The sequence below is a fragment of the Helianthus annuus genome, chromosome 16 (genome assembly GCF_002127325.2).
Source record: "Helianthus annuus cultivar XRQ/B chromosome 16, HanXRQr2.0-SUNRISE, whole genome shotgun sequence".
Classification (NCBI taxonomy): Eukaryota; Viridiplantae; Streptophyta; class Magnoliopsida; order Asterales; family Asteraceae; genus Helianthus; species Helianthus annuus.
This window is the reverse complement of record NC_035448.2, coordinates 145,346,995-145,373,976: the sequence shown is the minus strand read 5'-3', so window position 1 is coordinate 145,373,976 and position 26,982 is coordinate 145,346,995. Positions and strand designations below refer to the sequence as shown.

The 26,982-nt window shown below is 36.8% G+C and overlaps 2 protein-coding genes, 2 long non-coding RNA genes and 1 other non-coding gene across 17 annotated transcripts; 2 read left to right on the top strand and 3 right to left on the bottom strand.

Annotated features, from left to right (window-relative positions):
* Positions 1-521: 521 nt before the first annotated feature.
* On the bottom strand, positions 522-4,390 carry LOC110915740. Of its 12 annotated transcripts, none has more exons than XR_004883913.1 (6): positions 3,047-3,718; positions 2,022-2,123; positions 1,724-1,919; positions 1,433-1,646; positions 1,209-1,347; positions 542-1,126 (listed from the first exon to the last, which is right to left on the bottom strand). It is a non-coding gene; the product is annotated as an uncharacterized LOC110915740 (long non-coding RNA). The 12 variants fall into 12 exon arrangements; XR_004883914.1 differs by having other exon boundaries at positions 3,083-3,718; XR_004883912.1 differs by having other exon boundaries at positions 1,724-1,772; positions 1,859-1,919; positions 2,022-3,717.
* A 4,436-nt stretch (positions 4,391-8,826) lies between these two features.
* On the top strand, positions 8,827-12,311 carry LOC110919694. 2 transcript variants are annotated; one of them, XM_035985283.1, is made up of 8 exons: positions 8,827-9,526; positions 10,182-10,265; positions 10,346-10,453; positions 10,541-10,994; positions 11,073-11,256; positions 11,463-11,541; positions 11,644-11,717; positions 11,786-12,311. In XM_035985283.1, the coding sequence occupies exons 4-8, from the start codon at positions 10,567-10,569 to the stop codon at positions 12,212-12,214; spliced, it is 1,194 nt and encodes a 397-aa protein (XP_035841176.1). In that variant the 5' UTR covers positions 8,827-9,526; positions 10,182-10,265; positions 10,346-10,453; positions 10,541-10,566; the 3' UTR covers positions 12,215-12,311. The 2 variants fall into 2 exon arrangements, with proteins under 2 accessions (XP_035841176.1, XP_035841175.1); XM_035985282.1 differs by having other exon boundaries at positions 11,463-11,717.
* Positions 12,312-14,178: 1,867 nt separating this feature from the next.
* On the bottom strand, positions 14,179-15,347 carry LOC110919695. The gene is made up of 3 exons (XM_022163957.2): positions 15,042-15,347; positions 14,520-14,957; positions 14,179-14,370 (listed from the first exon to the last, which is right to left on the bottom strand). Exons 1-3 carry the CDS (start codon positions 15,288-15,290, stop codon positions 14,179-14,181), a joined length of 879 nt encoding a protein of 292 aa, XP_022019649.2. The 5' UTR covers positions 15,291-15,347.
* A 1,282-nt stretch (positions 15,348-16,629) lies between these two features.
* On the bottom strand, positions 16,630-17,561 carry LOC118488133. The gene is made up of 3 exons (XR_004883902.1): positions 17,430-17,561; positions 17,190-17,316; positions 16,630-16,898 (listed from the first exon to the last, which is right to left on the bottom strand). It is a non-coding gene; the product is annotated as an uncharacterized LOC118488133 (long non-coding RNA).
* An 8,060-nt stretch (positions 17,562-25,621) lies between these two features.
* On the top strand, positions 25,622-25,728 carry LOC118488673. Its single transcript, XR_004885217.1, has one exon. It is a non-coding gene; the product is annotated as a small nucleolar RNA R71 (small nucleolar RNA).
* Positions 25,729-26,982: the final 1,254 nt, after the last annotated feature.

Below are 26,982 nucleotides of genomic sequence, written 5' to 3'. Positions count from 1 at the left end.
TACTCTAAAATTAAAAATTATTATAATAATCTATACAAGTATACAATTACGTTTATTTTATAAAACTTTATGCACTTAAAGACTTGAAGTGTGGCATAAAGTACAACATTGGTAAAAAAATTATGACACAAAACACATTTTCTATAAAAAAAAAAAATAAGCCGGTTAAACCTGTCCACCTGCAAACTCGTCACATCGACCTGAACACGAACCGTTTAGCTAAACATGTATGTGGGTTGACCCAAAACCTAATTTTATATTTGATTATTATTTTGAAAGTTGCTTTTAAGTAACTTCTAATATCTAAATATATATTTTTTAAATTGTAACCTCAAATTTTGATCTGTTATAGTCTGGTCATAGCTTAAGAGTAGGAAATGAATAAACCCATCTTATGATGTGTTCAGTTATGCCACTTTATCTTTTACTAAGGTCCCACAAAATAAAAATAAAATGTTATACAAAATTTGCTTCAGTTTAACTCAAGATGCTACTAAACACTACCTATGCAAGCTTTATCATTCGATAAGTGTGTCGTTAAAGTAATGCAAATCAAATGACATTACATAAAATGGTAACAAAGTTTTTTTAGAAGCCGTGTACAAAAACATCAAGAAAAAGACAAATATCGGTTATATATACACCTTAGGAATTAAACATCTTTGTTACCACTTGTACTTAAGGAATGTGAATCCCCGTTGACCATCTTTTGACACAAGTAAGGCAGTTTGAACATTAGACCCCTGCAATAACATCAGAATATGTAATATTTTACTAAAATTACTCAAACTGTTTCTAACTAAAAAAAACATTCAAGTTTCAGAATTGTTTCATAAATTAAAAAAAAACATTAAAATTTACTCAAACCGATCTTGAAATAGAACGGACAATTCACTTGATACTTTTCTGTGCCGAAAAGCGATGGTAAATGCTCCGCCATTGTTTGAGGATGAGTTGGAATTTGAATACAACTCGAAAATCCACTAACGTACTCAACTCGTTTAGATAAATGGGCTACACACTTGGTGTTCGAGTTAATGATTTTAAGTCTGTGTGAGACAGAGTTGATGTTTTGACACGAATAAGTCTGAGTTGTGTTCGGAATAATCTCCAACCTGTTACCCGACTGCCATCCAAAATAATAATGACAATGAAAAAAATAATAATAATGGTGATATTTTTACTTATTCTTATTATAGAAAACTAACCAAATAAAGTAAGCCTTCATAAGCCTGTGAACTTAGGTATGTAAATGAACTTCCACCGTCAAATATTACAAGTAGATTCTTAAGCCTAGTTGGTTTTCCACCATAAATGACTTCTCCATACCCTGGTGAGTAGTGTTTTCTGAAACCATAATGAATTAAATTTTTCATCAAAAAACTATTCACTTTCTAGTTTCTACCAAAATCCGCATACGAGTGCCTCATACCTATAAGCTTGTGACGTAGGAGTTGATACAACACGTGAAGGATAATATATATCGTCTCCAAAGAAGAGAAACCCGCCTCCACGACTTCAACCTTTGGAATTTTAAGCGTCCTACCACCAAACGGCTCATTTTTGCACTCATTCAAAGCCTCGGGTGGTAGCTCACTGGTTTCGGGCCCAAACACGAGCCACTCTCCTCTCTTGTATGAAAAATCCTGCATGCACCAAACACATTTTTAGTTTTATTTTTCATAATTAGTTTAAAAATAAATAATGAATTTCGATGACTTACAAAATGTATGTTTGCCCCCCTTATGGTAAATGCGAGCAACCTTTTCTCCCTACTCCGTACATTACATATAACTTAAGTTATTAAATAACATGTTACTAAAGATGTTTAAACCGAAAGCTTGAATATTCAAATCACCTGTTGCTTAAAATAGTCACGAAAATCAGCCCACGAGCTATGCACTTTAACAACTACATATCTGATGTGAAAATCAAAGGGAAAACTACAGCTAACCCACTAAATCTCCTCTCGAACAGTAAATTAAAAGCATCATAAATTACCTAAAAACCCTATAAATTACCTAAAAACCCTTTAATCAATCACAAACCAATGTTGCAGTGCTTCAAGCCACCAGTCAAATTTCCAGCTGAACTATTAGCTGAGACCCGAACCGACAAATTTCCTGAAGTCGAATAGAACAAAAACCGCAATCAAATAATATTGACCAAGATGAAACATTAAATTAGAAAAAAATTCCTGCAAAAAGACCAAAAGACCGGGATCAAATGATATTAACTAAAGTCGAATATGGTAACACACCTAGATAGTTATGGTGGTCATATGGTCTGTAAGACTCTTTTTTTATATATTCAAGAGGGGTATATGCGAAACCCGATGGGTATGGGACAGGGTATGGGATTTGAAAAAAAAGTATTCCGCGGGTATGGGATTGGGTGATACCTGCCCAATTACCCAAAGCTATATACCTGAACCATATACCCGAATCATATACTTAATTACTTTATATAGAGTAAATTACAAAGTTCGTCCTTTATATATGTCATTTATTACAAAGTATGTCCTTTATCTTTAATAAGCTCAGAAAACATACTTAATGTTTGAAAAACCATTCAGGTTATGTCCTTTACCCTAAACCTAGTTTGTTTTCCCAGTTAAGTCAGGTCATGTGAGAATCACATGAGGGCATTAATGTCATTCTACCTACCAATTAATGTACCCTGTTATAAAAACCGTTACCATCACTCTAACACCACCACCACCACCACCACCATAAACAACCTTCCCTCTTCTCACTTACCACCACTCTAGTCACTGCCACCCGACCACCGCCACCCAACCACAACCACCACCAGGTTGCAACCAATTCAAATCAATTCAAACTCTAACCCAAACAAAAACCTTAATTCCTGCTCTAACCTAATTGATTAAAAACCAGATCTAGTCAAACACTTATGAACACTCTAATTCAACAAACTAAAAGTTATGTGAATTTATAGAGGGATGGGTTGTGGGCGGTGGGTCAACTACCCAAAAGTGAAGTTGTCCACTGTTAAAATTTAAAACTAAAAAAAAAGAAAAACACACATAATTCATCTAGATTTCTCTAACATCACCACACACATGGTGTTCCTCATCAGTCTTCACGCATAGCTAACTAAAACGCTGCAAGCTAATCCCGGTCTGGAATCTGAGCAAGCTAATCCAGATCTACAACTTGGCCAGTACCCGATCTGCAAATCGGCCAGTTCTGTCGGTTCAGAGCAAGCTGGTCTAAACCGTTGATTTCTCGATATGCAAAAACCGTCGATCTGGAATTCCGATCTGCAAAAACGAGTCTAAACCGTTGATTTCTCGAAGTACGAACTGGAGAATTGAGTCAAATCGTCAAATCCGGAGCAATTAAACTGCTGGTTTCGTGTTTAGATGCATATATCGTTGAGTATGATCTCAAAGTATCAATCTTTTGTTCAAGTAATGTAAAATTTTTGTGGGTTTGTTTTGTAAAATTATGTGGGTTTACATAGTAACAGATCTAAGACTGGAGGGATGGGTGGCGGACGGCGGGTGGTAGTTGGGGTTGGGTGGCGGTGGCCGGGTGGCAGTGGCTAGAGTGGTGGTGAGGGAGAAGAGGGAAGGTTGTTTATGGTGGTGATGGTGGTAACAAACTAACAATTGCGTATTTGAGGGTGACTTGCAGGGGGGACGAATTGGGGATTAGGGTTAGGTATATGCAACTGATTGAAAGATGGAGAAGATGATGGTGGGGTTTTAGGTTTTTATAACAGGGCACATTAATTGGTAGGTAGAATGACATTAATGCCCTCATGTGCTTCTCACGTGACCTAACTTAACTGGGAAAACAAACTAGGTTTAGGGTAAAGGACATAACCTGAATGGTTTTTCAAACATTAAGTATGTTTTCTGAGCTTATTAAAGATAAAGGACATACTTTGTAATAAATGACATACATAAAGGACGAACTTTGTAATTTACTCCTTTATATATTTTATGTTTTTCATCAACCCTTGTCTACTAAGGCTTCATTCTATATTTTAGTTAGATTATATTATATGGAAAATAAACTTCACCTTTAGCATACCTATTGTATTATCGTAAGATAGATGTTTTAGCGGATGACTGGTGACATGCTATCATGATCAATGGTACTTTAGTTTCAGTGGGCCGGGTATGAGACATCACACATGGTTTTACAACCAGGTATGGGTATGGAATTACCAATACCCAACCCATTGTAATCCGCACAAGCACAAATACAAAGAAACACATAAAACAATAAAAACGAATAAAAGAAAGGGGGCATACTTCATCTAGTTGTTGGCCTCTGTTGTGCATATCTTGCAAAGTCTTGAAAGAAAGGATATATAACTTCTCCTTGACAAAATAATTAATCAAAATATGAAAAGTATTCCAGTTAAAAATGAAGTTGTATTCAAAATAAAATGTTTTTTTGTATCATAAAACGGTACAATGATAAACCAAATCATGTTTGTTTTACATTATCATTTGTTCGGTTTCACCGCAACGCAATGTCAAAAAAAGCCAGTATATAATTATAAGTAAAAGTAAAAGGGGTGTTTGGACCGACCAAGGATTGAGTAAGAGAGAATGGTGTGTGTAACGAATTCTTGAAGCTTGTCCAAACACAGAAAACAAGAGGAGCCCCAATTCGAGGTTTTTTTTTTTTTTTTTTTTTTTTTTTGGTTGGAACGGCCCCAATTCGTTAGTTCCAAGCTTAAGTAAGAATTGTTTCTAATATCATATTTGGAGGCCACGAAAGGGTCTAAGTAAGAAGTATCAAGAGCAAGTGGACCCAAATTAAATTCCCATATACCTTATATAACATAAATGATGTATGAAATATTGAAATGTTTAATACTTTCTAGACATGTGATCTTTATTATGTCCTCAAAACCGACCTACGATATAGAATGAGGCTTTAAGATAATTTAGCTTAAACATAATAGTAACTTATTTAAATTTCAATTATATCGATCACTAATTAAAATCTTTTTGTTGGTTATCCAAATAATAACGTTAATTGTAAATATTAAAGAAGATGCTAAACTAAAGTCAAATTAACCCAAATTGTAAAGTTTGTGAATTGGTTGATTATATAGGTCAATTTTCGATGATACTTTATCATGTTTAAAAGTCTTCTAGATTAACCCAAATTGAAGTTTGTGTTTGGTTGATTAAATTGGTCAATTATATATATATATATATATATATATATATATATATATATATATATATATATATATATATATATATGGGAGAGTTTAAATGAGAACGCTAAATATTGTGAGAACCGTGAGAACAAATGAAAAAACCATGAGAACTTGGTCAAAAACAATTCAAATTCAAAAAAATTTTCTACACTTATCATTATTATTCGAATACAATATTAGAAATTCAATTTACACATTTAAATTTACGTGAATTCATAAATAAAGAAAATTTACACATGTGTAAGTTTGCCATTTACACATGTGTAAATCTGCTATATTTACACATGTGTAAAAAATCTAAAAAGAATGATTTTGAAATGAGAAATGAATTATTTGATGTTATAAATTCTTGTTTTGATGTTTTATCTTAATTACAATGAGGTTTGTATAAAAAAAAAATTGGTTTTGATTGGTTTTTTCATTCGTTCTCATGGTTCTCGCAATATTTAGCGTTCTCAAGATAACCCTCCCCTATATATGTATATATATATATATATATAGGGTAATGCTAGACAAAAAACCCTAAAATTTTTAGGAAACTCTGGAAACTCAAAGCTCCCGACTTTTTTTTCTTTTGAAAAAAAATAACACATGTAATATACATGTTTTTAAGAGTTTTGGGCCAAAAAAAAAACAAAAAAGCGCCGAGTACTTTTTTTTTAAAAAAATAAACAAGTTTCAAAAACTTCGTTGACTAACATGTGTTAGACAAAAAATGTTGAAAGTTACTGAAATTTGTTTTTTTTTTTAAAAAAAACCCTTCGGCGCTTTTTTTTTTTTGGCCCAAAACTCTTAAAAACATGTATATTACATGTGTTATTTTTTTCAAAAAAAAAAAGTCGGGAGCTTTGAGTTTCCCGGGTTTCCTAAATATTTAGGGTTTTCTATATAGGGGAGGGTTATCTTGAGAACGCTAAATATTGCGAGAACCGTGAGAACGAATGAGAAAACCAATAAAAACCGATTTTTTAATACAAACCTCATTCTAATTAAAATGCAACATCAAATAAGAATTCACAACATCAAATAATTCATTTCTCCTCTCAAAATCAATCTTTTTAGATTTTTTTTACACATGTGTAAATATAATAGATTTACACACGTGTAAATCGCAAACTTACACATGTGTAAATTTTCTTTCTTTACGAATTCACGTAAATTTAAACGTGTAAATTTAATTTCTAACATGGTATTCGAATAATAATGATAAGTGTAAACAGAAATTTCGAATTTGAATTGTTTTTGACCAAGTTCTCGTGGTTTTTTCATTTGTTCTCACGGTTCTCGCGATATTTAGCGTTCTCATTTAAACTCTCCCCTATATATATATATATATAGAGAGAGAGAGAGAGAGAGAGAGCGGTTAACCTACATTATTAGTAATCGTACATTACATACGTGATAATCCTGACCGTAGGATCAAGGGATTAAAAGCGTGATTAAATAATTGATTAAAGGTCTGTCTAAAACGTAATTATGTGAACCAAAGGTTAAAATGGTCAATTTCCTATACCTAAATACCCGGCTAAATCTCAGTATCTAATCAAAAAACCATATTTGATCATCAAAAATTTCGGTGAGTTTCAAACGATTCTGACCGACGGAGAAAGACGATTAACAACGGTGAACAACCAACGACCATCGATTTCACTTGAGAATGACGAATACGGCATTAAGAGGTATCGATTAAATCATCTTCTGAACCCCGTTTATTTTGTTAGCCAGTCCCAACTTTGTAGTTGAACTAATCGGCGGTTACATTATATGTTGAAGAAGCTAAAAGAGAAAGACGGAGCAAGAAAAGAAATGATCCGGTGAAGCCGGTGCACATTAGCGGCATAACTACAGGTTTGATGTTGATTGAAGTTTTTTAAGCCAAAATTAGGGTTGGTTAACTAGCGTTATTTGATAAGAACAAGCGTAATTTTTTGTTGATTCATTGTTATGTAGTAGCGGGATTAGCAGGCTTAACATTAGATGATGATGATTCTTTTGAATGAACTAGCGGAATTAGGTTACATTGTGAAATTGGGAATTTTACCAATTTACAGGTTGGATGTTGATTGAAGTTTTTTAAGACAAAATTAGGGTTGGTTAACTAGCGTTATTTGATAAGAACAAGCATAATTTTTTGTTGATTCATTGATATGTAGTAGCGGGATTAGCAGGCTTAACATTAGATGATGATGATTCTTTTGAATGAACTAGCGGAATTAGGTTACATTGTGAAATTGGGAATTTTACCACTTGTGAAATTGAATCCTTTGAGCTAACAAACGACATTATCATGATTGATATGTAATATTGAATTAGGTTACATTGTGAATTGGGAAATTTACAAGTTTTAAATATGAAACTTATAATATTGGGGCTTTTGCGGTAATTGTGAAATTGGTGATTTGGAGGTAACAAGCGGCATTAGCATGATTGCTATTACATATGTTGAATATTTGATATGACCTAGCGGTTCTAGCTTAAAAATTGTGAAATTGGAGATTTTGAGATAACAAGCGGCATTAGCATGATTCTTTGCTTGATTTAAATTTTGTATTGAAATATGATGTAGGGGTTGTTGATGATGATGATGATTTTGAGCCCCCGATTCAGTTGATGATGACAAAGCAACCTCAGAAATTAAAGGTTAATAAAAAGCATACAAAATTAAGTCTACAGGATGATGATGATGACTTTGAGGTACCTATTAGAGACTTGATAGTCAAAAGGGGTGAAAACACAAGAAAAAGGCCAAATACTACTAACCAAGATGGTGATGACTTTGAGCCAGTAAAAAAGAAACAATCGAAAAACGAAAAGCAGATGGATCCTATCGAGGGGAAACGGAAGATTACCGATGCAGAACCTACTAGGACAGAACCAAGACCGTACTATGATTATCATCATGATGTAATAAGCCTACGGTGCAGTCCTTCAGGTTTTTTGGATACAGTTAAGCACTTTACTGAAGCGCAGGTGGCGGATGTGAAGAGCATTGGATTTGGTGATGTCCTTAATATAAAGCTTTATCATATAAGCACACGTTTAGGGTATTGGCTCGTACGAAACTATGACGAGCAATACAGCACACTAAACATAGGAAATCACAAGATAGAAATCACCCGAGATTCAGTACATGACGTGTTTGGTATTCCAAAGGGTAATGTTATTGTACGAGAAAAAAATAAGCCTAGGAAAGGAGCAATAGTGGAGAAAAATACGGCTACTCAAGGCGCAGAAACAACCATAGATGAGTTCAAAAACCAGTGGCCAGACACAAACAAAATTACTCATACTTTACTTGCAAGAACTATGTCAAAGCAAACCACTGGCGGACGATTATTCAAGCTAAATTTCCTAGCCTACTGGAACACTTTGTTTGTAGAGATAACAAAGTCAACAACTGTTAAACAAAGTTTTCTACTTGCAATTGACAAAGAGGAAGACATTCCAAATCTGGATTGGTGCTCCTTCGTTTTAGAATCGCTGAAACGAACAAGACAAGGTTGGAAAAAGTTAGACTCACAATACAATGGCCCGGTTGCATTCCTAACAGTATGTTATGTACACATCTTTAAAGGTTATGCTAAATACGATATTAATATTAATAATTTGGTTTTTTTCAAAAAACAATATGCAGCTTCTATACAGCCATTATTTCAACAAAAGACACAAAATTTTCGATGAAGCTGTCAAAATGCCTGTCATACAGTATGTAACCTCTGGTATGATCGACGACGTGGAAGAATATTTATACAACAACGGGCCGCTAAATGTTGAAGATTGTGATGAAGTGGAGAAAGACGAAGGAGCAAATGATAATCGCCAGGATCAACAACATGTTACTGCCTCACGCATCAATGGCGATGATCATCAACATCAAGAGGCTACGACCGCACCATTCGAAATCGTAAAACAGAACACTTCGACGCTGTACACTGACCTTTTCGCTGACAACATCCCGATACACGAGGCAGCTGCGGTACAAGAAAACCTCACCGAATTCAATACATTAGATCAGCGTATGGAAGATACGGATGAGTACATAATACCACCAGTGGATACGACACATGTCTACAACAGAAGAAACCTGGCTGGAAACCTGGATGGGGAAGATCCGATTGACGAAGGTGACATACCATCAAATACGGATTGGTTTGATGGGTGGAATCCGAATGAACATATTTCAGCTTTGAATTTAGATGAAATGGACATAGGGACACAAACGCAAAAAGAGATTGACTACTGCAGCACTCCGGTTCAACTAACCGGGGTGATCTATGATCATGCTGCGTGGGAAGCCTCGAAAAAAAGTAAAAAGGTAAACTGGATTTTTTGTTTTTGTTACTGTCAATAACACATGCTATAATACTTGTATATGATGTTAGAAAATAATTACTGTACATGTAATAACGCATATTGGACAACATATTAATAACGCATGGTTGGGGACTTCAGAATTTGACAGTTGGGGTTTCAAAAAATGAATGTATGCTGCTGCTGGTTTGGGATGACATAAGTCTGGACTAAGGAAAAAATATATATGACTGTCACATAGGAGGCCCATTAGCATAAATCTTGATGCCATAAAAAGTGCAATGGGCTTCTAATTTTATTTACTACCCACAAGTTTAAGCTGTTGGTCCAATTTTATTTACATATCCTGATAATCACGCATGATATTAAAAAAAATGAAACTTGGCTTCTTAGACTGGTAATCACGCTTGAACTTTTTGAATGTCCAATTCCGCAGGTGTTGTTGAAAACAATGGACAAAAATATAAAGAAATACATTTCTCTGGTTTCGGATATGAATAATCTCGTTAAGGGGGTAAAGGAGAAGTTTTTCTGGGATGTTGAAATTATGGAAAGGTGTAAAAAATGGAATGATGCGGTTAAAAATACAGTTTCTACAAATACAGTTTCGATACCTGATGAAGTAAGCTCTGCTGGTGATGAGGTGGTTCAAAACAAAGTTGGACAGGGTGGCGAAACAAATCAAGAGTTAGAGGGCGATGGAGATGCAAGGTTGGAACATGAAAACACAGGGAAAGATAAAGGTATATAATAATTTCTCTTATTTGTTAATATTTACAGGAAATTATGATTAATAAAAACCAAAACGTTTGGGATTTTATAGGATGTGATGATGTTCATAATACCCCATTTGATGATGGTGGTATTTCGGACTCATGCCTGGCTGCTTTACAAACCATCGAACCAGGCGTATACAGGCAGACTACAGAAGGTAACAAAAATACGTTCATTACTAAAAAAAGGTACATTTTTGTAGCTTGTGATTACAAAAAATTAACCAAATCAAACATAAAAACAGTGGCACAAGCAGATGTGGTAAACAACATGGACCAACCTGTAAATTTGGCAGAGTGCAGTCAGCAACAAGCACATAAACAGAATACAATAACCGACGCCTATGATAAAGAAAAGCCTCCGACAACATCAGCTGATGAACCTGATGAAGTGACCGAAGCAGAAATGCAGTCGGTTGAGACACTTTTAAAATTGGCTCCGATCCTACAAACATCAAGTGCAAGTAATCAAAAGACTCCTGTGTCAGCGAACACAAATAAAACGGATGACGAGAGGCATACACACCTAGTGAGAACGCGTATCAACATGATCAGGGAAAAGAACGAAAAGCGGATGGCAGAACTAGGTGACGCATACAGATCACCTTACTGCAACAGGGTAACCAACTTATATGAGCCACTTTTGGGACGTGACCAAACAATCATCTGTTATCTCTTAGCTCCGATGGGAGATATTGGGTAAGATTTTTAACCCTAATAATTAGTTTAAAATTTTCATCTTTTTTTAAACTTTTCTTTGTTGGTATTAAAAAACAGGACATTGATATACAAGTCTGACAGTGGAGTCGAAACGCTAAAAATCATATTTGAAACCTTCCACCCATCGCAATACATATCATATGGTGGAATGGACGCATTTGTAGATGTTTTAAACTTTGAAGAGAAAAAAAGGGACAAAAAATCATCACCCTACAGGCTGTTCTTGCCAACTACAATATTGGTAAGTTTTTCAACAATAATCACGCAAGGTTGAAAATTTAATATGTTAATCACGCATGGTTGCAGTTTTATATATTACATACCCGTGTATTAATGTTTAATGAATACATGTTTAATGTTACCCAACCATTCTATATTATAATCACTCTTGTTAACGCTTAATGGAGCGATGGATTTTAATGAGAAAAAACACGAAAATTCTTGCAGCAAGACGAAATGTTTGAGCCAAAAATCACAGATAGTGATCGATTGAAAGTATTCGGACCAAGCGTAGACGATATATTGTGTAAGTATCAGGTGAAGAAAGTTGACAAAGTTGATCTCATCTTCATTCCAGTACTACTTTCTGATCATTACTGGTGCCTATGCTTTAACATGAAAAATGGAGATATCGAGTTAATAGATAACTCTAGGTATGCCGAATCGTTTACCAAACGCTACCGTGGACGCCCCGAAAAGCTGGTAATTCTAAGTAGCTTTTTATTATTATGATGAATAGGTACTAATATGATTTTTTATCGTGCTTATAGCGGAGAGTTCTAATACTATACCTAAAAGGCAAAATTGGACAAAAAGAGTGGATAACAAAGTTGGAAAAAGCAAAAATAATTCGAAAGGAAATGGATTGGAGAACTCTTCAAAACGGTTGTGACTGTGGTGTCTTCACTATGAGACATATGGAGACATACAAGGGCAAATCTCCATGGGATGCAAGGTTTAAAACGGAAGAACAAAAGAAGATGCAAGATTCACAACTACGGTTTTTGCGGTACAGATATCTTAGTAAGATTGTATTGTCCGACTACAATCTTATAAGGAAAGAGGTATACGACAAAGCTACGGACTTTATGAAGAATTCGATCCCCGCAGATGCTTTGCACGATCTAGACAGCAAAATAAGTAACAGATTGGATCAGTTCTTCAACCTCAAAAAGGGGAAACAAAATGAAAAGTCGTAGGACTACTATCTTGCTGTCTTTTGTTCCAAACATCTTTGACATGTTGGATTTTTTATTTTTATTTATAATTCTAATAATTTCTGGTTATAAACATAAACTAGTCGGACATTTTCATTATTCAAACACACAACTTTCATACAAAATATAAAACACTTAGATAGACATGATTTCACACCCCATATGATTGACGATACATAATAACCATCAGAAATACGTCTCTAAAAACTGGATCTTCAACTCCATAGAGCATCCTAAGACGGTAATGGCGTCCGCAAGTTGTTTTAACTGTTTCTCATCCCGCTTGCCAAGATCAACCATAAACATCATAGCCACCTCTTTGACACTTGAATCTGACATACCAGACAACAAATTCAGTATCTCTTCTCTCCTTTTCATGTTCTCTCTAACCCTATGAATGTTAGTTTCGAGCAAGTCTTTACAAGACTTGTCTTCAGCTATTTGATCCTCGATTCTCTTTTTTAGATAAGCACGCATACCAGATGACGAAGACGAACCACTCGATGAATTACAAGAATCTGCCATATTTTAAAATAAAAATTGAACGAATAAAAATTGAACGGTTTTCCAACGATATATAAAAGGGAATTGCAGAGCAAGAGGACAAATATCAAATTATTGACCATGACAGCTGTTTTTTTTTTTTTTTTGTAGTTTTCTTGGCCCATTACAAGTACATATGTTATGTAACAAAAAATCACGCATGATACAAATTAGATTGCTTTTATGTAAAATCACGCAAGATACAAGTTAGATTCCTTTTATATTAAAAAAAACGCTTGAAGTTAGGAAATCACGCATGTCCAATTTATACCGCAGGAATTAAAAAAAATAACGCATGCCCAAGTTTTATCCCGCATGAAGTGATAATTAGGCAAACATTATCAGTATACAACTTGATATATAAAATACTTATCACTCCAAATAATGAAACCCTATAACTAGATAGACTACTGTTAAGTCGATATGACTTGTAATGATGTAAAATATTAAATTTAACTTACCAAAATATCTCTCAACTACCAAAATTAATTACGCAGTAACACACATATATGATTCACTCAACCCCCATTAGGCATATACTCAAAAAAAATATATATCAAACTCTCTTCAAAAACAACAATGTCGACAGATCCCGCGAACGAAGCAATCAAGGAGCTCTTGAATACCCGCAGGTTAACGGAACTTGCTTCTAATGTTAACTCTTGTAACAGTATTCTGGATGTGCAGGGAAGGCTATTAGAACAACAAAAAAAAACCAGGAAGTGTGGGGAATGCTGCTGGAAGAACCAAAGTCTTTGTTGAGGGAGAAAGGAATACAACTGATGAAGGATCAAGCATCTGCAGATAACCTGGTATACTCATATCTGAAAGATGCAGTGGAGACCGTTGAAGAGAAGATGGAGACGTCCGAGAAGGAGGTTGGGAAGATAATGTCACCGAAGTAGGTGGTATGGCTGATTAATACACTATTTTGTTGATTTTCGGGATGACCTAATGTGTTGTTGGTATTTTGAACAATGGTAGTTTTAAGTCCGGTTTTATGTGTATTGAACTTATATGTGGGGGTATATTTTGGTAAATCATCCACCCATAGCTAGTTATGATGATGAGAATCAGTGTTATGTCACTTGATGTCTCATACTTTTTTGAATGTTGCTTTAGCAATATTGATATGAAAAAAGTGCATGTTAATTATTATCACGCATGAGTTTTTATTTTATTACGCTAGTTATGGAGATGAGAATCAGTGTTTGGTCACTTGAAGTCTCCATTTCAAATAGTCCTGTGTATGGTTATGATTAATCACAAAAAAGGGGTAAAAAAAATCAATTGAGATATTTAATCACGCATATGATGTAAAAAAAACATGTGAATGTCATAGATTACATAAAGTTCAGTCATAACAAAATCATTAAATATGGAATGTTTATGTTGTTCAAACACTACTCGTCTTCGCATTCAAAATCACTATCTTCTGCTTCGTCGGACTCCTCAAACTCCTCTTCGTCACCAGTTTCAACCTCCTCGTCCTCTTCATCAACTAAATTAGGATCCTTCTCTAACTGAATTGCTCTTCTTTTCCTCCCCTCCTTATTGGCAACCTTATCAGCAGCAGTACCTTCACCCTTTAACACCTTGCAAGTTCGAATGTCATGACCTTTGATATTGCAGTGACTGCATGTCCGACCTCTCTTGCCTTTTAGACTAATAATTTTCTCTTTTTTTATTTAATGCGCTTATGTGAACCGCGTCCTTTGTTTCTAATACCAGTTGGCACACGGACTGTAGGTGGATCGTCAGTGTTTGGTTTCTCGTAACCAATTAACCTTGAATATCTATCAAACTTAGGGTCGATGGGCTTGGTTATGCGAAGTTCATCAACCATTTCTTTCATCTCTCTCATCCGATCCCTGACTATAAGTAGATGATCGAAATCTTTGATCAGGTTACCAATAAGATACTCCCCAGTCTGCATAATCTCATACGCAACCTCTTTGGCCTTTTTATGCGCATCATCACCGTCAACAGTAATATCAAATGTATTATTAAGATCATTCGGTACCACATCTTTAGTCCATCTTCTCATTACATACTTGTTGGGAATTTCCTTCACTTTGAACATCTTGAACACGAAATATATATGCTTGCACAACAATCCATATTGTTCAAACCTGCGACAAGTGCATAATGCAATTACATCCTCCCCCTTCTTGAAACATACCTACACAAAAAAATAATAAAAATAAAATAAAAAGTCAACATGGTTTGGCAATAAACGCATATTAGCTGGTGTATATATTATTACCTCTAATAAACCGTCGCCGTGAGCTTTCCAATCCTTCATACTTATCTTCAAAAAAGGTTCCTCAATTTTAGTCTCTATAGGAAGGCACTCGGACAGTGTTCCTTGTAACTCTGCCTGTTGATCAGCAAAAATTGACCTGGTGTAAATTTTCATGGCATCATCCTCTAGAGTAGATTCAGAAAAGTTATCTGGGACTGTATTTCTAGATATATGGTCATTCTTCCGATGGTTGAATCTTTGAATGTCCATTGAACCATCAAAATGGTTAAAGAACTCAACAAGGGTAAGTTGAGAATTCGCCACTTGACAGAAAAATGGTTTTCGCTCTCTGATCTAGAAGTGGTCCGCATAAGCCCAGACATAGGCTCATGACGATAGAACGCTGGGATCCACGAAGATCTCATGCCAAACATATCATCAATCCACTTATTCTCGGTTAGACCGAAATCAATCATTATCAGCTTCCAGTCTCTCTCAAACGTTTCTGGCGTAATCGAATCTGTCCATACAATGTCACACATACGTCTCTTAAAGTCTTCGTTATTGCACAGCTGATGTCCGACCTATTAAACCAAAGAATTGGAACTTATTGAACAAGGGTAATGAAAAAAATGAATAATGAACATAATAACGCATGATGAATATAATAACGCATGATGAATATTTTTAGTCTGGTCAAATAAAGATATGAAGCCAATACAACTATTACGCCAGTTCTAAACATAATCACGCAGACTCTATTTGAACCTAACCTTATCAGCAAGTTTCTTCATTATGTGCCACATACATAATCTGTGCCTACTCTTATCGAACACTGCTTCGATGGCTTGTTTCATCGCGGGATCCTGATCAGTGACAACCACATTCGGCTGCTTACCAAATGAGTTCAAAAATGACTGTAAAAGCCACTTGTATGATTCAATGCTTTCGGATGCTAACAACCCGGCTCCAAGTGTCACATTTCGACAATGATTATCAATACCAGTAAAAGGTAAAAAAACCATTTTATACCTTCAAAATGTGAATTCAAAAAATGAATAAAAAAACAAGATGATTATAAAAAAAATAACAGTAATAAGCTTGAAGTGATGACTAACTTGTTGGTTTTAAATGTAGCATCAAACGATATGACATCTCCAAACTCAGCATAGTTACGTTTGCACAAGCCATCGGCCCAAAACAGGCCGGTTAATCGTTTGTTTTCATCGACCGAATGAAAGAATGAATAATCAACCATAAACTGCTTTTTATCGGTCAACCTATTGATAACCATATCTGCATCATACTGTCCGATGTAGCTATGTATCCTAGCTCTAAAATTCTTGCAATCGTCTTTAGTTGCGCCTACATTTTCAAACCCTCCGTATCTTTTTCTCATTATATTAAAGGCTTTCACTGGCCCAAGATTCAATGTACCAAGCTCCCATATCATCTCTTCTTGTGTCTCAGACAGATGTCTATAAGCTGGTAATAAGTGCATATCTTTGGGGCACACGAATGAATGATTATGCGATTGAACAAACTTATCAACCTTAAACAACACCCCATCCGTCGAACAAAGTTTAATTTGTGCTTTACAGCCGGTTCGAATAGTCGGTCTGTTCCTACGTTTATATGGCTTAGACAACTTCGAATAATTCTCATCAAATACCTGTGGTTTATGCCCCTCTTTTGAACACACAAAATATTTAGACTTGATAATACCACCAACATGATGTTCACCTCCTTTTCGAGCGGAGAACCCTGCCTTCTTGGCATATGTCTGATAAAAAACATATGCTTGTTCTATGGAAGAGAACTCCATTCCAATAACAGGAACACATGATGAAGCTACCTCTGGGATATACAATCTTTCATCTACATTTAAAAAATGACAACAAGAAAATATTATAAACATACAGAGAAATAAAATAAAATCACGAAAATTGAAACAAAAAAAAAATTACGCATCACTATAAATAACGCATGTAATATAATAACGCTTCAGAATCTAATACCGCATAAACAAAAAACAACCAGTAAATTAAACTTCTCTTGAATTCAAACAAACACTCGTGATTAAAACTACATTTAAGAAAACTAATAATTGTGAAAATGATGGAGATAAAACACAACACATTTAATAAAGCCATTTACTTTACAACTTACTAGTCTGATCGTCTAAGGTAACGTTGTTGTCTGATGTCGGATTCCGATATTGCTCTGCATCATCATGTCCGGTATCGACCTCAGCATCTTCAAATTCGACATCATCTATGTTTCGAGCATTACTACTCTGTGGATCCATTACAAAGAAAAAACTGATGAAACCCTACTCGCCCACCAATAACCGCTAATTTTATAATTTGAAAATGGAAATTAATTGAAACTGATACTGATCGTAATTACCGGGATGCTGGAGATAACGAACTCGCGTAATTTCCTTGTTTTTAGTAAATGTCTGAATTACCCCTGTGACAAGAATGAAAAATACTAATCTGCCCTTAATGATTAAACCTTAATTGCGAGATGATCAAACAGATCTGACGGTCAGCATATTAGCGTACGTGAAGTACGATTACCCCTTTTGTACATTATACTTCCTATATATATATATATATATATATATATATATATTTATTATGAAGGACGATGAATAGTAACTCTATTTTTATAATAATATATACGTTTTTATTATTTTTATTTAATATAATAGTTTATTATTATATTTACTTTTAATAGCCTATTTTTATTTTTTTTCCTTTTTTAAATCATATATTTCATTTACCATTTTTTATAATCCTTTTTTCTTTTTTTTTAGAACATATATTAATTTATCGATTAATTTGATACTTTTTTAATAATTTACGCTTATAACTTTTTTTCTAAAAACTTAACTACGTAGTTGTGCTTAATTTTTTTCGCTGACATTCCGTTATAAGTTTTGTTAAAAATTAAGTTGTACTCAAAATAAAGTACTTATTTGGTGTCATAACGGTACGATGATAAACTAAACTACTCTAATGGTTTGGCTTTCTAAACAACATGCTTAATTTTTAAAACACGTCTGCTTTACATTACCATTTGCTCGGTTTCGCCACAACGCACGACGTCAAAAGAAACTAGTAATACTTTAAACATGTTTAATATTTTTCAAGAAGTGCAGTGGAAAGAGACCAAAAGGTTTGTGTGATATAAAGCCCATCGTTGTGATTTTGGTAACAAGTGAGTGTTAGGCGTGAATAGGTTTCAAACGTTTAATTTCAACAAAAACTAAAATGTACGGCTTGAAACTCATTTTTTTCAAACGACAAAGAATCTCACGTGTAAACCCAACCTGCTTGGGGCTATGTCCAAGGTCGACTCCTCGACCGTCATGAGACCTTGTCCCCTGATGCGTGAGAACCGGATGGAATCCGTAAATCCTCGCCCCCCGTCAACTTCGAACCCGGGATTAAAGCCCCAATTCGCCTCTTCACCCATATGTCCCTCGTAAATAGCCCAAGCAAATAATGAACCGGCATCTGCACTAAAGAGGACATGCCTTTTGACCACCAGGAAAACTCTTTTAAATCCTGATAAATGACCCTAGTTACATGTAGTTTAAGAAATCAAACAAAAACGTACATATAGTGTTTCAACTTTCAAGGTAAACAACCTTGGAACTATGTTCTTATATTAGATGGTGATGATGGAACAAACAACCAAGATGTTTTTTTTTAACAAGTATCCACACCGAGCAAGAATCTATATATATATATATGATAAAATTAAAAGTGAATGAACAGTGATTACATAATTCTTTAATAATACTTTATATTCATTTATTAGACTATGGGGTATGGGGCGAGGGTTAAATACCCAAGTCACCACCCCGGGTGGACTTGGGTTTCGGTGTGGCCTCTTGGGCGGGAGTTTCTTCTGTGGTCGGCTCTCATTGGCTGGGTTGGCTAGGCCATAGCGGCTAGGTTTAAATTTTAAAAAATAACCGTTTGGCTTTATGGGGCGAGGGTTGGGCGAGGGTTGGGCGTGGGTTGGGTACAAATGCCCAAGTCACCACCCCGGGTGGGCTTGGTTTCGGTGTGGCCTCTTGGGCGGGAGTTTCATCCGTGGCCGGCTCTCATTGGCTGGGTTGGCAAGGCCATAGCGGCTAGGTTTAAATTTAAAAAATAACCGTTTGGCCAAGCCAAACGGTTCACCCAAGTCACTATAAAACCGCCCAACCCCACCGCCTGTCCACATCGCTACCCCAAACCTTCACTCCACCTACCCGAACCCGCTACCCACACTTGATACCGACACAACGCGATGAAGGGCCGCCAACACGGTGAGACCCGTTACTGGCCGGAAGCTTTCGCTAGCTACCAGCACAACGTGGGGAAAGACCGGCACAATTTAAACGCGTACCAACACAAGTGGCGCGAGCTACGACCGAAGCTCGACCGTTTTAAAGTCTACTACGATAGCGTCCCGTGCGGTGATATAAGTCACGAAGACCGGGTGGCGGTGGCCAAGATCCAGTTCTGGGGCAAGGAGCGGAAGCCGTTTGACAAGCTCACACTGTTCGAAATCTACCTAACGCTTTAGGCTTTTTTTTAATTTTGTAATCCTTTTTTTATAGAATTTTGTAACTTTTAGGAACTTTTAATAATAATAATTTTAGGCTTTTTTTAAATTCTGTGTGTATTTTTAATTTTAGTTTTTTTTTTAATTTTTATAAAACTGGCCAACCCACGCGGGCTAGCCACGCCTTGCCAACTGACCCAACACGTCACTTACCAGCGGGGGGCTCGAAATCCATGTGTCAACCCATGCCCTAAACCCCCGCTTTACTATACCCCATGGTCGAAAACACCAATGTGTTTCGCGCAACACGTGTCATTTAAAAACACTAGTTGAATTCAAGTGATACTAGCCTCCAATCCAAGAATTGAAAGATTATGAGGACTAGATGATTCCTTCTTTAACTATTTGTCTCACTCTTAGTAAACAACCACATAACAATTTACTTTAAAATGCACGCCAACAATTCTATGATGGTAAACATTTTAGTTAATTTTGTTTTGCTTTGTTAGATTACCTATTAGCTTTGGGGGTTTAGAGCTGTATTCGGCTGTAGATGTTTTATCCTATGTTTTAGTGGCCTCGAGGACCCAATCTTGGGTGCTACAGTACCACATCTTAAGAGACAGTGACATATGTGGTATGGATTCTGATTATGTTTATGCTTTGCCTTGTCTTCGTAATACGATTCCAAGCTTTCACTTCAGCGGTATCACTAACAAAGACACCCCCTTAAAGCCTAACATGCATTGGCGAGTGCTCTTTTTAGTAAAACTGTCCACAACATCGAAGTACAATTTGACTTGACTGTTAGACAAAAAGCCGTTTTGAGTGTCTACGAGCACCACATACACAAAATTTTCTTCTTGCTATACCTATAGATGGGTGATGCGTGTGAAGTGCTATATATATTAGGTGTATATTTTAAGCCCGTTTTACACTTTTTAGCCAAGTTTTAAATTTATAAAACACGATATTTACTAACACTAAACACACATATGGGCAAGTGCACCCATCGTGGACGTAGTATAGTGTTGGTAAGATACCGAGGTCGTCCAAGGACACAAGAGCTTTTAGTACCGGTTTATCTTCAACGTCTAATCAAATCAAAAGTTAGAAAAAAAGGTTTTAAACTAGAAAAATAAAACTAACTAAAATGCTGAAAATAAAATAAAAGTAAAAACAGATAGACAAGATGAATCACTTGGATCCGACTCGTGTGTAGTGTAACCTTTGATTATTTCCGCACTTTTGCACATTTTAAGAGATTATCTTAGTTATTGTAGTAGGCTCCTCTTTTGAAGGCGACGTTACCCTCAACCCAGTAGTTTGAGTCAGCAAGGATACAATCCTAAAGGGTCGGATTATTGAAAGATAATTAATTAAGTTATTAATGCATAATGTGGTAGGCCCCTCTTTTGAAGGTGACGTTACCCTCGGCTAAGTAGTCTGAGTCAGCAGGGATACAGTCCTAAGTAGCCGGGTTAAAGTTTTAATAATAGTTTAACTTATGAGGGGATCAAAGAGTTTGGACCCCCGCCATCCAATACCGGTGGGTATTGAAGGAGGTCCTACTAAATTTGACCCAGGTCCTATGCAGGATCTATACACTAAACAATGGCAAGACTCTTACCAAACCGTTTCCTTAACCCTCGACCAGGTAGCCAACATATCTCCATATAGACCGTGGAGATATGAATGGTGAAAATCTTTTATTTTATATAGACAGTAAAATAATGCCAAGATACCTCGGACAAACGATAAGGAAGAATCACCTTCAACATAAGAAACTAGTTATTAAAGTCATTAATACATAACCAAATAAAAAGTGCGAAAAGATTAAAAATAAAAAGTATTCACTAAACACTTGTCTTCACCAAGTGATGTAAGAGACTTAGGCAAACATGGCCTTTGATTGTCAAGAACTCTTACGATCAATCTTGGATCCCGAGACGACTCACACTCTATGATGGACAATGGATGATGGTGGTGGATGATGGTGTTGTGATGGTGGTGGGTGAAGTGTGAGAGAGGTGGTGTGCCAAAGGATGAGTTGCAAGTGAACCAAGCACTCCTATTTATAGGCTGAACAGAAGCTCGGGCACGGCCCCGTGTCCATCCTCCTCTCTTTCTTCATTAATTGCAGTTTGTCTGCATTAGTTGACCATGCCCCCGTGTCCGTTGAGCACGACCCGTGTGCAGAAGCATATCTGTACTATCAAGATTTGCCTGGATTTCGCGAATCTTATAGTTGACCACGGCCCCGTGTCCTCTGAGCACGACCCCGTGGTGGGCGATGGAAGCTTCTACAACTTTGTTTTTTCTGCTGACACTTGGGCAGGCCCCCGTGCTCAGTGAGCACGGGGCGTGTTCAGCCTTCTGTTCTTTTGTTTTGCTTGGGAAGATGCTGATGCCACGTTTGTTCCTTTTCTTGTATTTGTGTTAGATTTAGCTGCCTTTTTGCTCCTTTTGTTTATTTGAGCTCATTTAATCATGAAAATACAAAAGGAAGACAAAAACACACTTTTTCCAACATTAGTACTTAAAAATGGTTAGTTTTATGCCACAATTGATGTAATTTATATGTTGCATTTTGTGTATATCAAATACCCCCACACTTGAATCTTTGCTTGTCCTCAAGCAAAACTCTTTATAATGTGGCTTTACACTCCCAAATGGAATGGGTAGATGAGAAGGTTTTTTGGGCTTGTCACAGAGTGTCGGGATTTCCAAGATTCATTATTGAGTTTTATTTTTATTTATTTACAATCTTATTCGTCATGATTTATTAAAAACGTTTCATAAGATAAATTACTTATTAGGGCATAACATGCCTTTTTAAAATTCTATTTATATACGAGTTCACATACCTTACGGGGGATCACTCAACACTCGGCCGAAGGTGTATTTTTAGTGAATCACTCGAGAGCGGCATGGAACTTACTCCTACCATATGCTTGCCAAGTAATCAATCCTCCTCTTTTTTAACTATAGACCTTTGTAGATATCAAGAGGACTTTTTAGGTGAAGGGTTAGGCTTGGGCTAAAGGTGGGTGGTTGGGTTAGTGGTTAGTAAAGGGGTGAAAAGCGTAAAAAGTGTCGGTTTTTGTAAGACTTGATATTTTCAAAACTTTTTTTTTGATGAAGCATTTCAAACAAAGTTATTTTTGATAAACTTGTTTGTTTATTTCTTTGGCTTCATTCTCATCATTATTTTTTTTCAAAGTCATAAGAGAAACCGAGCTTTGTTACTAAAATAAAGGGTTTAAAAGGAAAAGAGTTTAGGTGGGTAAAAAGGGTGTTTGAAGTGGGTTAAAAAATGAAAAGGTTTAAGCTCAAAGGGGTTAACTAGAGGGATTTTGGGCAGGTGGTAAAAAAAGAAAAATAATGGCGTTGAAAAAAAATGGTTAGTCCTAATGCCTCCATCATTACTTACTTGGGTTTATGTTGGTAAGGACCGGGAATGTATTGTCGTGGCAAGTTCTAGAGTTGTAAGAACCAAGCGGCTATTCACACAAGAAACGAAAAATGAGCATTTAGTTTAAAGATATGTATTTGTATGCTCAATAAAGGCTTAAAACTCACTTCTGTGGGAATGGGTTTTTATGTGATCAAGTATATATAATCAAATTTTAACTAAGTTTGTCATGCCGTTTCATAATTTTCTTATGTTGGTTCTTTTTATCATGACGTTATCGGTTGTAAATTTGTAAAAATATAACCTTTTTAAACTTTTGAAATTCCCAACTTAAACTTAGACAAGTAAAAAAAATGAAAATTTTTGAAAAAAAAATTGGGGTGATTAGCGGTTCCAATAGAGTTTTGTGTAAGGCTTGTTAATTAGGACTTGCAAGATTCACAGTTTTAGCATCCCCCCCACACTTAAATTACACATAGTCCTCAATGTGTCTCAAAAATAAGTTTTTAGGTTGATTGAATGTGTAAAAAGGTGTGAAAAAGCAAAATTTCATGTTACTGGTACTCTGGACACGACCCCGTGGTGTCCGGGCACGGCCCCGTGTTCAAGTGCTAGTAACAAAAGTTTGTAAAAAGAAACAGAAGCCTGGACACGGGGGCATGTTCAATGAACACGACCCGTGTCCAGTTACCTGAACTGGGCATCTTCTGCAGATTGTGCAGCACGGGGCCGTGTCGGGTGGACATGGCCCGTGCTGAACTTGCTGTAACAAAGAAAATTTGTCGGATGGTTCTGTTTTCGTGCATGGGGCGCTGGTGCAAGTTTCCATTATTATCCTTCACCATCCCGAGTGTGTTTTATTCCTGAAAATTAAAATTAAACTAGAAAACATAAAACTTAATCTAAACTAAGGATAGTTCCGCGGAATGCCTCCGTGGTGCGCCACGTTTATAAGGGTCCTTGGCTAGACCCAAAACCTGGTCATATGTTACCCAAGCGGGAGGTTTTGCATCCCATGCACTGTCGGAGAGCATCATCCAAGCTTGAGTCGATGACCTTCGTGTAGTGGACCGGATCTTCGTCTTCTACTCTTTTTCCAACCCCAAACTTTACTTCCTCTTCCCCAAACTTCACTGTTAGTGTTCCGTCATTCATGTCTACCACTGCTTGTGTTGTGGCTAGAAATGGCCTCCCTAGGATGAGAGGGACTTCAGCGTCTTCTTCCATGTCTAGTATGACAAAGTCGGCCGGAAATACGAAATTTTCAACTTTGACCAATAGATTTTCAGCGACACCTTGTGGATATTTGATGGATCGGTCGGCAAGTTGTACGCTCATCTTTGTAGGGCTCGTTTTTCGTAGGCCGAGTCGTTTGAACATTGAAGCTGGCATGAGGTTTATGCTAGCCCTAAGATCGGTTAGTGCATTGCGAATGGGGGATTCCCCAATTGAGCAAGGAAATGTGAAGCTTCCAAGATCAATCTTCTTTTGCGGGAGTTTGTTGAGTAGTAAGGCGGAGCATTCTTCGCCTAAGTTAACTAATTGCAATGATTCAATTTTCCTTTTATGAGTGAGGAAGTCACTCATAAATTTTGAGTGTTTAGGCATTTGAGTTAGGACTTCGATAAATGGAACATTAACATGCAATTGTTTTAATAGATCTTTGAACTTTGCGAACTGCTCATCGGTCTTTTGACGAATTAATCGACCGTGGTATGGAATCGGAGGAGCCTTAGTAGGCTCTTGAATTGGTGGAGAAGCCTTCTCTTGTTGGGGCGGGGTTGTGCTTCTCTCAGTTGGTGGTGGTGGAGCTTCTTCGGAACCCATGGTACGGTTTCTCAATGTTATGAGATGGACTTGTGCTTTTGGGTTGGTTTCGGTATTACTTGGTAACGCGCCTTGTGGTCTATCGGAGAAATTTTGAGCTAATTGATTTATTTGTTTTTCAATGTTTTGTATACTAGCTTGTTGATTTCTAAAATTCGATACCAATTGTTGAAATCGATCCGAGTTTTTCTTTTCGGTATCGGAGATGAGGCGAGATACAGTATCTTCAAGCCTTTCTCTTCCACCTTGTTGTTGAGAGAAATTTTGTGACTCGTTTCTTGGTTGTTGAAAGTTTGTTCGTTGGTTTAATTTTTGTTGGTTGCTTCTATTACCGGGATCTCTCCAGCCAAGGTTAGGGTGATTACGCCATCCTTGGTTGTAGGTACCCGTTGGAGGACCTGACGACCTACGTCTATTATCAATGTAGTTTACCGACTCTGTTTGATCATCTAACTCTTTCATACAACTCCACTTTTCGTGTGGTCCACCACACCCTTCATAAGCCATAACCGAGGCGGTTTTTGTCATTTCTAATTTTTTGATTTTTGAAGAAAGGGCCTCGATCTGGGCTTGTAAAGAGGTGCTTTCATCAACCTTATGGGCGCCCAGGGCAATAGATTTATTTCCTCGGGGGGTGTGCCACTGAAAATTGGTTTGAGCAATTTCCTCAATTTGATTATATATTTCATTTGGGCGGCGATTACCTAAAAGTCCCCCGGAGCTAGAGTTAAGTGTATGTCTTGTGTGTGGTAACAACCCGTTGTAGAACGTGGATACTTGTTGCCATACCGCAAGATTGTGATGAGGACACTTTCTTAGTAGCTCCTTGAACCTTTCCCAAGTTTCATATAAGGATTCCCCATCCTCTTGTGAATATATATTAATTTCAGTCATTAATTTAGCTGTTTTAGCAGGAGGGAAATACTTATATAGAAACTTTTGGGCCAGTTCATCCCAGGTGTTTACCGAGCCAACTGGGAGGGCGTTGAGCCAAGCCTTAGCTCGGTCTTTTAGTGAAAATGGAAACATTCGAAAACGGATGGCGTCGTTAGATGCTCCATTCATCCGAAAGGTATCACATATTTCTAAGAAATTAGTAATATATAGATGGGGATCCTCGTCCGCAAGCCCATGGAAGGTTGCGGAGTTTTGAAGCATTTGTATCAAATGTGGCCGAAGTTCGAAGTTGTTGGCTTCGACATTCGGCGCATTGATAGCGGCGCCTAGATTACCTACGGTGGGACGTAGGTAATCCATGAGAGTACGTTGGTCCGCCATTGAAATTAGGTCCCCCGAAACTTTCTCTTGATTTTTAACTTTGAGTCGTTTGCGTAGAAGCGTTCGGGTTCGTTTAGGGGTTCTTTTATGTCTCTACTGGAACTGGAGCTCATACACTATGTGGAGAATGCGAATGTGGCGCCTGAGTTCCAAGTACTGAAATATAAATAGAAAAGAATGTCGGTCAGAAGATTCACCACGGCCCCGTGCTCAGGAGAACACGGCCCGTGGTCGGAGGTACAGTGATTGTTTCCCTGTTGGTGCAGTTGTCTGTCGACTACATCTTCGTTCGAGTCTTAGGTTAGGGCTGATTGTATAGTGAACGGAAATCGAGAACATATGTATTTGATAGGTCCGCTTATGTGTCATATATGTAGGCTCGCTCATATGATCATAAGCTTGAAGGTTCGCTTATTTGATCATATGAGGTTCGCTTATATGGACATGTCCATATAAGCGAACCCATGACTCCTATATATAGGTATGTCATTTGAGCGATTCTAGGAGTCAGTGTGTGTGTAAAGGCGAAGCCCTGCCAGTTTGTCTCCAGAGCTTGTAATTTGTCAGTAGATCAATAAAAGAGACGTTAAATAGTGAAATCAAGCTATACGAAGACCGAATCAATGAATTTCGCCTCTGATTCTGTCTAAGTACTCTTCTGATCGACTCGTCAGGTCGTATAACGATCCTATATGTGGTATCAGAGCATAGGAGGAAGAATTCTTACCGTTTAGCTCGTTTTCATTCAAAAATTCTGATTTCTACCCCTTCTTTCATCAGTTCAGGGAGTTTTACTGGATAAAATTGGATCAAAATTTCACATACTGTGTGATATTGGACATTGATAAACCCATGAAAGTTTTGGACTGAAATACG

Bases quoted from the DNA above. Each gene is read 5' to 3' on its own strand.
- LOC110919694 (XM_035985282.1), top strand. From the start codon at position 10,567: ATGGACCAACCTGTAAATTTGGCAGAGTGCAGTCAGCAACAAGCACAT. The intron at 10,995-11,072 runs GTAAGATTTTTA...ATTAAAAAACAG, and splicing joins GCTCCGATGGGAGATATTGG to GACATTGATATACAAGTCTG. The intron at 11,718-11,785 runs GTAATTCTAAGT...TCGTGCTTATAG, and splicing joins GTGGACGCCCCGAAAAGCTG to CGGAGAGTTCTAATACTATA.
- LOC110919695 (XM_022163957.2), bottom strand. From the start codon at position 15,290: ATGGACATTCAAAGATTCAACCATCGGAAGAATGACCATATATCTAGA. The intron at 14,958-15,041 runs GTAATAATATAT...TTTTTTGTGTAG, and splicing joins ACGGCGACGGTTTATTAGAG to GTATGTTTCAAGAAGGGGGA. The intron at 14,371-14,519 runs GTCCGTGTGCCA...CGAACTTGCAAG, and splicing joins ACACTGACGATCCACCTACA to GTGTTAAAGGGTGAAGGTAC.